At 44.8% G+C, this 10,000-nt stretch overlaps 1 protein-coding gene across 1 annotated transcript in view; it reads left to right on the top strand.

The window, feature by feature from the left end:
- FBXO42 (F-box protein 42) overlaps positions 1-10,000 on the top strand; it is a 36,977-nt gene that overhangs the window by 5,230 nt on the left and 21,747 nt on the right. The window contains exons 2-4 of the mRNA XM_075191570.1: positions 3,656-3,919; positions 7,405-7,521; positions 9,164-9,298. Of these exons, the coding sequence (XP_075047671.1) occupies positions 3,673-3,919; positions 7,405-7,521; positions 9,164-9,298 (499 nt within the window). The 5' untranslated portion in view covers positions 3,656-3,672. The remainder of the gene's footprint in view (positions 1-3,655; positions 3,920-7,404; positions 7,522-9,163; positions 9,299-10,000) is intronic.

The raw sequence follows: 10,000 nt of genomic DNA, 5'->3' as shown, positions 1-10,000 counted from the left end.
GATCACTGCCAGTACTGTGCATACAGCTAGTTGTGTGTCTATAGGTTGTGTACAGGGGAGAGATCACTGCCAGTACTGTGCATACAGTTAGTTGTGTGTCTATAGGTTGTGTACAGGGGAGAGATCACTGCCAGTACTGTGCATACAGTTAGTTGTGTGTCTATAGGTTGTGTACAGGGGAGAGATCACTGCCAGTACTGTGCATACAGCTAGTTGTGTGTCTATAGGTTGTGTACAGGGGAGAGATCACTGCCAGGACTGTGCATACAGTTAGTTGTGTGTCTATAGGTTGTGTACAGGGGAGAGATCACTGCCAGTACTGTGCATACAGTTAGTTGTGTGTCTATAGGTTGTGTACAGGGGAGAGATCACTGCCAGGACTGTGCATACAGTTAGTTGTGTGTCTATAGGTTGTGTACAGGGGAGAGATCACTGCCAGTACTGTGCATACAGCTAGTTGTGTGTCTATAGGTTGTGTACAGGGGAGAGATCACTGCCAGTACTGTGCATACAGCTAGTTGTGTGTCTATAGGTTGTGTACAGGGGAGAGATCACTGCCAGGACTGTGCATACAGCTAGTTGTGTGTCTATAGGTTGTGTACAGGGGAGAGATCACTGCCAGGACTGTGCATACAGCTAGTTGTGTGTCTATAGGTTGTGTACAGGGGAGAGATCACTGCCAGTACTGTGCATACAGCTAGTTGTGTGTCTATAGGTTGTGTACAGTGGAGAGATCACTGCCAGGACTGTGCATACAGTTAGTTGTGTGTCTATAGGTTGTGTACAGGGGAGAGATCACTGCCAGGACTGTGCATACAGTTAGTTGTGTGTCTATAGGTTGTGTACAGGGGAGAGATCACTGCCAGTACTGTGCATACAGCTAGTTGTGTGTCTATAGGTTGTGTACAGGGGAGAGATCACTGCCAGTACTGTGCATACAGCTAGTTGTGTGTCTATAGGTTGTGTACAGGGGAGAGATCACTGCCAGGACTGTGCATACAGTTAGTTGTGTGTCTATAGGTTGTGTACAGGGGAGAGATCACTGCCAGGACTGTGCATACAGTTAGTTGTGTGTCTATAGGTTGTGTACAGGGGAGAGATCACTGCCAGGACTGTGCATACAGTTAGTTGTGTGTCTATAGGTTGTGTACAGGGGAGAGATCACTGCCAGGACTGTGCATACAGTTAGTTGTGTGTCTATAGGTTGTGTACAGGGGAGAGATCACTGCCAGGACTGTGCATACAGCTAGTTGTCTGTCTATAGGTTGTGTACAGGGGAGAGATCACTGCCAGGACTGTGCATACAGTTAGTTGTGTGTCTATAGGTTGTGTACAGGGGAGAGATCACTGCCAGGACTGTGCATACAGTTAGTTGTGTGTCTATAGGTTGTGTACAGGGGAGAGATCACTGCCAGTACTGTGCATACAGCTAGTTGTCTGTCTATAGGTTGTGTACAGGGGAGAGATCACTGCCAGGACTGTGCATACAGTTAGTTGTGTGTCTATAGGTTGTGTACAGGGGAGAGATCACTGCCAGGACTGTGCATACAGTTAGTTGTGTGTCTATAGGTTGTGTACAGGGGAGAGATCACTGCCAGGACTGTGCATACAGTTAGTTGTGTGTCTATAGGTTGTGTGCAGGGGAGAGATCACTGCCAGGACTGTGCATACAGCTAGTCGTGTGTCTATATACAATAAAAGCTTGGAAAGCACTGTATACAATGTAACCATACTTTGCTTTATGTCCAGATATATTGATTGACTCTGTGCTATTAATGATCCAGTTTGGTGTAAATATAAAGATGTAACAATGTCAGGTATGATTTATCCTCTGATTCTGGTGATGTTGGTGTAACAATACGAAATAAGAGCTGAAATCCTGATTTGGACAGAGATGGATATTTGCAGCATAGCAGGGAAATGACACATGATCATTTGTTTCTGATTTCCACTGGCTCTTTATGTAAATGAGGAGGAGACGACAGATACCGTCGTACTCTAAATAGAAACATGGTGCGAGACATAAAGATTAATACATGTTGCTTTTAGATTCTAGGACTTGGTCTCCTAGAGGAACCTTATTTTCTGTATACAATTTGGGGTGGGGGCCCTTACATTTTATCACATGCTACAGGGGTGTGCCCAGCACTGTGTCTTAGGAGGAGTGATATTCAGCTGCAGCTGTACCTTGGGTCTCTTCTGGAGTGATTTCCCCAGTCTTATGCTGGGGAGAAACAGAACTTGCATTAGGATCAGTGTTAATTACTGTCCTGTCTCACATTTCCCTGCTTTATCCTGACATGCGGTGCTGCCTCTTGTTACATCCCTGTTCTATGCTCTCCCAGCTGTGCATTTCATGTGACTCACACTCTACTCATGTCGCTCTATGAGTGTGTGATTATGTCTGATGGGCCTTGTCTGTGCTCTCTCTGGCTCAGCTCAGTTCTTGTCTGTATGAATGGCGTCTCATGGTTATAGACACTGTACTATGTTACTGCTTCATACCATGGTCAGGCCATGTTGGATGGAGGAACAAGGTGTTGCTGAGCATCATGGGATATGTACACCACAATCACACCTGGATTGGGGTTATCTGGAAGGATAAATCTGTGTCTGGGGAATAGGGGGTGTTCTGTTTACCCCATCAATCCCAGCACAACCTCTATATGCTTATTGTATGGTTAATATAAGTGTTGTTGTATAAAGCATTATATTCCATACAAGCACTGATTTACTTGCAGATTATCATTTGGGACAATTGAGGGTGAGACCCTGTTCACAGGAGCTGACAAATTTAAAGGGTGGTAATAAGACACGTGAGATAGCCGTATGAATCCTCAGAGAATATTAACGTGCAGCATGACGCTGGGATAGTTGGCGCTCTCTTTCCATACATGCGCTTTACCATGAGCTTCTTTGGTGTTATGTTGTGAGTCTTACATGTGCAGCTGATGCGTCAGGCTGTGTAAGCATCATCACTTATGTTTTAAATTCATTTTTGGCAAATCCACACCACGTCTAGTGCTGCCCTCCCCACACACACCCATCTTTCTCCTGCTCCCATTCCTTAGTTTCACCCTTTCTCATGGATGCAGGTTGGCGTGCCCAGGCAGATAGTGCTGTGTGAGAAGGAAACCTGTGTGTGCCAGGACTCTAGGGCACTATTAATATTTGTGTGAGTGACAGGGCAGTAACTGGTAATAATCCAGATTTATTCCTAAATGTATAGGCAGAGGCAGGGATGTTTTATGTACCACTAAGGTTGTATTTTCCAAACCCCTTTCTCAAAGCTTCAGTATTTTGTGATCCCAATAGGTGAGTGAGAATTGGTGAGCACCTTATAGAGGAAACTAGACGTGCTTGTTCCATGTTAATAATGACATATTGATTTATTATGTTTATATGTGGGTTGCTGGTGTTTGTGAAGACAACCCTGAGGAATATAGGCTGCCTGTTTTATGGTACGTTGTACACTGGCACCATGCAAAGTGATTAGTTTTGTAGGATAATGCTACTTGTCCTATTACATGGAGTCCTGCAGTAGAGTCTCTCGGGTAAGAGATGGGAGTATTAAGCCCTCGGGGGCCCCCAGTTTTGAAAGGTGACAGATTTGCAACTATTCAGTAACTGAACCTGTCTGTTGCTCCCCCCGCAGGACGTGTGTGGAATGCCATGGCCAGCTCCTCCGAGAGTGAAGATGACGCATTCATGGCTGTAGACGGAGAGGATGCAATAGACGGAACAATGGAGCAGGATTATGAGCCGCGCAATCAGCCGGCACCTGAGCTGACCAAGCATAACCGATCCATGTCCGAGCTTCCGGAGGAGGTGCTGGAGTACATCCTGTCCTTCCTGTCTCCATACCAGGAGCACAAGAGCGCAGCCGTTGTATGTAAGCAGTGGTACCGTCTCATCAAGGGTAAGTCACCGCGTTATAAGCGTTGTTTTACCATGAGATGCCAACATAACACACATGGTATCGTGGAAACTGAGTCAGTCTTTGGTGGGAGAATTAATAATTCCTGGAGCATTGTGTAGACTCCGGACTCCTATAGATTGTTTCCCTGTCACTGTTATAGAGCAGACTTACTTTTACAAACATCACATCTGCCGCTGCCATACCAGATGTGTATGATTATTATACGTGTATGTCCTGGATCTGACAGAACTTGCATAGGAAAAACCCCCTAAATATTTACATCCTGCAGGAACTGATCAGAGGTTGCACAATTGTAGTCTGAGGTTGGTGCCATACGAGCTGGTTTATTGTGTATAAACCAGCGATAATACTGTGGTTCTGACTGTGATAGTCCTACAATTAGACTTGTTAGACTGACTGTTAATGACTGAGGGTAAAGGATAATTCCACCCAAAGCTAAAACTGCTGTAAAATCTGGTCCCCGGAGGTTACCTACCAGGGGTCTGTAATGTCCCATGGTGCCTTGCACCAGCTGCTGCTCTTTTTTACTACTGCGCCCCCTGCTGGCTTTGTGTTGTCAGTGGACATGAGATAATATGGAGGCACCATGTACTCTGAATATTGTAGATTGTACCTCATGTAAGTAGACTTTTAGGGCTAAATTTACTTGGGATTTTATACTAAAAACCGGGTTTTCTGGCCCAATTCTACCCACTTCACGCTGGCTGGCCATCCAGGGGTGCTTTACTATGCCGGGGTATCCTACCCCCAGTACCTTCTAAGGTTCGTATTGTCACTCGGGCAGATGCAGTTAGAAAGTAAAACAATACATTTATTCTAATAAAAACAATCACTAGATTATTATATACATACAGTAAATAAATGCCAGGCAGGTTTACCACATCATCTGTCCTTTAAAGCACTAGCTCAAGGAGTTACAGTCACATGGTTGTCCTGACATGACGACCCGTGCATCTGCCGATGTATTTCACTGGTAGAGAACGGCAACTCGACATCAGATCTTGCACCTTCCAGGAATCAAATCACAGAATGAACATCATCTCCCCCCTGGAGTGGCTCCTTATATCTAGGGTCATATTTCCAAAGTGTTTTCCCCTCCCTAAACAAACCCCTGGCTTTCTCCCTTTTTAAACATTGGTGGGTGCTGTATCGGGATTGGAGGGAGGAGTGGAGATGAGGTGTGCTTCCATAGAAGCCCCCTCCTGGGTTGCAGACAAAATCTCTGGACTAGTCCTATGGAGAACAATGGATACTAACTGGCCTCCCCCACCTCTAAAGTTATAGTAGCAGTCAGCCCCTCCTAAAATTAACTCCTTACACTACTTTGTGATGTCACAGGGTCCCCAACTGTTCCTTGATCCCTGTAGAGAAAGGAGCGGACGAATGAATTTAGTTACAGCCCCCTCACCTGTGTTCTGGAATCTCATCCTTACCCATAACCCACCTGGCTTCACTTTAAGAACAATGAATAACAGATAAGTGGAATATCAGCAATATACATATTTACAATGAGCTGCAATGTCCCCTTATCCACATGTAATTAGACACTGCAGTTGTACTCTGTTGAGCTGGGGAACAAAAGCAAGGGCTATAAAACGTACTCGCTGTAATCCACATTTTGTGAGAAATGAGGGACCGGCTGATTAAGGTGTTATTAAACTCGTTTCGTCACAAAAACTGATTTATTTATTTTGTTTTGCGTGAAACTTTCCTTTAAAATGCCCTAATTTTCATCACTAGGGTTCCTGTAATTTTAAAATGAAAAAATTGGGGCACCCTTGTGACCGGAGGGTTGCTCAGGTCACAAATCCACTCCATACTTTTCTTCTAGAACCCAAATAAGGTCACAGTCACAGGAAGCTGATCCCAGTTGTCCTGTTGGGAGATTTGGGTAGAAATAAAGGTGACTGTCCTGGGAAAACGCACGGGGGCCCGTAATCATTGCGTTCGTTTTACTACATTGTGTCCCTCTTTATATTAAGGTCAGTGATTTCCATCCTGTCGCACTGCTGGGGAGTGAGGTCCACATAAGCGTAGAGAACTATGGTCGCCTTTCCAGAGTCACCGTATTTACAGTCAGTGTGACGGTGCCCCACATAATGCAGCCAATCACTGTGAGGGTGGGGCCGTGGCAGTAGTTGGGGTCTGCCTCCCGCATCTCAACCCCATGTTATCCCGTTCATCCCTCTGCAGAAATTGTGATTGGCTGTGGTAACTGTCAATCAGCTACACCATTACTTGATTGACACACACAGACCTTGTTACTATTACTAGGGATAAACGGTCGCTCGGGGTGGGAGATAAGTGTAGGACTTGGGTTTGTACTTTACTGTTATCTTAATCATGATTGGTTGGATTGTAGACTAATTAAAGTGAGTTGTTTTCCTAAATGTCATATATGCAGGAGGAAGGGGACAGCGGTTGTGTGTATATAAATGTATCTATTGGTAGTAACAGAGAATGGGATTAGACGGACGTATGGCAATCTCTCACTTTCACCATCGACTTCCAGCAGCTACAAGATGTATTTATATGTTGGTAATGGAGCCTTCGTCTCACCCACTTCTATCTGTGAGGTTAGCACAGGACTAAATGCTCTCCGTAGATGCATCACATAACAGTCCTCTCTTTATATAGTCACTGCAGGGAATAGATACTGATCTGTCTGTCTGTACTCTAGGAACAGGCTCTACCCTCTTGTATAACTGACACATGAGGATCACTCTGTACAAGTATTTATTAGAATGTTATCATCAAGCACAAGCCCCAATGTAAAACCATTCCACCCTTTTCCTCCCTTTCTGTTTTAGGTATTTGTGTTTCTGCCATTGAAACATGTCTGTGTTGTCTGTTACCATTTATGGTATAGTGATCATTACATGGAGCTATTTCAGAGAGCACAGAAATGTTTCACAATACAGGAATCCAATCCTCTCATTCTCTGCCGACCTCTGGGATTGTGCAGATACATTTCTCTATAGTAATCTGTACTAAATATTATCTTATTTATTCTGCACTGATTTACAGTACAAGAAAATAACTAGAAAGAAATATGAGGGTCCTGCTTACAATGTAACCGCTGGCGTCCTGCTTGTCCTGCTGATGATTTAAAGATAATTCACCTTTATCATCATCATTTATTTATATAGCGCCAACATATTCCCTAGCGCTTTTCTTTATGACCCCAGACGGTGCTATATCATTGCATCCAAGTGATGGAACATTTGTTATCTCCAAATTGGACCTTTCCTTATGAGAGTCCTATGTCGTTAACGTCCGCTACAGTGCAGAGGATAGGAGTCCCAAAATAGGCTGCCCCACAATTCAGATGGTGGTGGGGGGTAACTTTTTACAATTTTTCCACCCAAAACTTGTAATTCGTACATGTTGGCCCTTGGTGTAATGATGATTTTGTTATGGACCGGACCATTGCTGTAATGTGTCTCTCTTCCTTCCGCCACTAGGGGTCGCTCACCAATGTTATCACGGATTCATTAAAGCTGTTCATGATGGCAACATCCAGTGGGAAAGCCGAACATACCCCTATCCCGGGACCCCGATAACACAGCGCTTCTCCCACAGTGAGTGTTCCTTTGATTGTGGAAATATTCTGAGTGTCAACTAAACAGGACTCCGAGTCCGTCTCCCTTTCCATCATTTCTTTCCCGTGTGTATTGCTGCAGATGTAGTTGAGAATGTCTCATTACTGGTAACTGTTGGGAAAGGTAACAAATGCTCCTGAATAGGGTGCATGGATGAAATGTGGAATACCTGTTGGTAGGGGTCTATGACAGTGGTGATAACATACTGCACCCCCTGCCATTGGTCTGTTGCTGGACCTCTGTAAGCCATAGGAGGCTGGTTTGGGAAAAGCCCATTGAGAACAAGTAGATAGTCAGTTCTAACAATGGAATCGGATCCTTATAAACATGATGCGGTACCCATTCTACGTGTGATACCATAACGCAATGTTTATATAATAATGTATAATAAGCCGCAGGATACAATGACCTCTCTGGAGACTTGATCCTAGGCTCCAGTCATGGTGATTTGTTTTTTTATCTGTAATTTGTCACCTACAGGCTGCCAGTGTGCCCTATACTGTTGTTTCTAATAGTAAGCATTATAGATACAGATATGCGTGTTACAGCACATTGTGGCTAATGTCAGTAATACAACCTGATTATGTGAAACTCTTTAGAAAAACTCTGACAGTAGCCATAACATATACTGTACTGTAACTCATGTTATCATGTTATCCACCACCATAAGCTGTAATTCAGTTCTCCTCCACAGGTCTTACCTGTAAGTATACCCCCCCCCCCCCCCCGCCTCACTTCTTACCACCTATACAGATGATGTCACTATGCTGCTGCTCCTGGTCACTGATAGGTTTCAGCGAGGTGATGATGTCACCGCTCACAGCCAATCAGTGACACCGTGCAGCAGCATACCAGCGACGTCCCCTCTAATTGCTGAGGACGAGGTAGGATGACCTGGGGTATCCTGGAAGAATGGATTACAGGGGAAAGGGAGCATGGAGCAGCCCACGTGCAGCAAAGGAGAATTTCTTTTCTTTGGTCTGGACATTCCTGGCAGTTAAAGGATTTATCCTGCAAATAAAAGTAATTGGCAGCTGATACGTATTTCCAGGCAGGAGCCATAGATTTATTTCTTGCACATATTTCCCGCTGGCCGTCCAGATTCATGAAATCAGTGATTGTTGTACATGAGAGCTGGAACCCGGCAGTGTTAGGAGGACCAGCTCTCCAGGTGACGCTACTTGTAAGGTTATAGGGCACTGAGCTCAGCAATCTGTCACTGTGGGGTCTTTGTAGGGTTACTGGCTGGGAGGTGAATGCTGGATTGTGAGATAAATGAGTCAAGTTCACAGGAGCTCTGAATGCTGATAACTAGTTTCTGTATAACTGACAGTCCCGGCATCAGTCTCACAGCGCCGGGGTCATGTGTTTGATTCCCAACCAGGACCATATCTGTGTGGAGTTTGTATGTTCTCCCCATGTTTGCCTGGGTTTCCGTTTCCCCCCCAAGAAAACATAGGGACTAATGTGAATGACAGATTTTCCCTGTACAGCGTAATAAGTAAATGATAATGTACAGTAGATGGTTAGTGTGAGGTTTATATGTAACATGTAGTTATTGTCTCCGGGGTCCCACAGTCCTCATGTTTTGTTTCTGTGAGCTCTCTTGTCCCACCCCCAGGTGCGTGTTACTACGACTCTAATCAGTCCATGTACGTCTTCGGCGGCTGCACCCAGAGCAGCTGTAATGCCGCCTTCAATGACCTGTGGCGGCTGGACCTCAACAGCAAGGAGTGGATCCGACCACTGGCCTCTGGTGAGTGGTAATGTGTGCTGCAAATACGTCACAGAATAATGTCTGTTATTGTACTATATATATATTATGTGTGTGATTATTAGTTATATATCGGGGTCATGTCAGCATGTCGGGGGCCTCTGGCATTGAGAATAGGAGATTGATTCGGTGTATATACAGTATAATACCAAATTATATTTGTTTTCTGCTGTTGTCTCCATTTGGGATCATTTAATAAACTAGAGAAGTTCCATTTAACATTGTGTTAGTGGGGGGTGGGGGTATTAGGGCCACAGTAACGGGTGGGTGTCCCAGACATTGTGTGAATGTATCGGTCATTGAGTTATATCTGATGTGTGTGACGGATACATTGTGTCAGTAGTGATGTTTCTGTTACTCACACCCTGAGGGCTGTGTATTCATATATATGACAGAACCTGCCCCATAGTCTGCTGCTGGTTGTAATGATGCTGTATCTCTGGCTGTGATTGCTGACAGTCCTATAAATAGACTTGTTACTGAATGTCAGTGACTGAGGGTAAAGGGTAATTACATCCAAAATGTAAACTGTGGTAAAATTAGGTCCCAAAAGGTTTCCTATCTAGGGTGCCGCGTTTAGGGGTTCTGGCATGTACCCCAACGTCTGGCATGTACCCCAACGTCTGGCATGTACCCCAACGTCTGGCATGTACCCGCCTCTGCACCCCTCACTCTAGCGCGCTC

Source organism: Mixophyes fleayi, chromosome 11 (assembly GCF_038048845.1).
Source record: "Mixophyes fleayi isolate aMixFle1 chromosome 11, aMixFle1.hap1, whole genome shotgun sequence".
NCBI classification, from domain to species: domain Eukaryota; kingdom Metazoa; phylum Chordata; class Amphibia; order Anura; family Limnodynastidae; genus Mixophyes; species Mixophyes fleayi.
The sequence above is the reverse complement of the archived record's forward strand: the minus strand, read 5'-3'. Positions and strand labels throughout refer to the sequence as shown.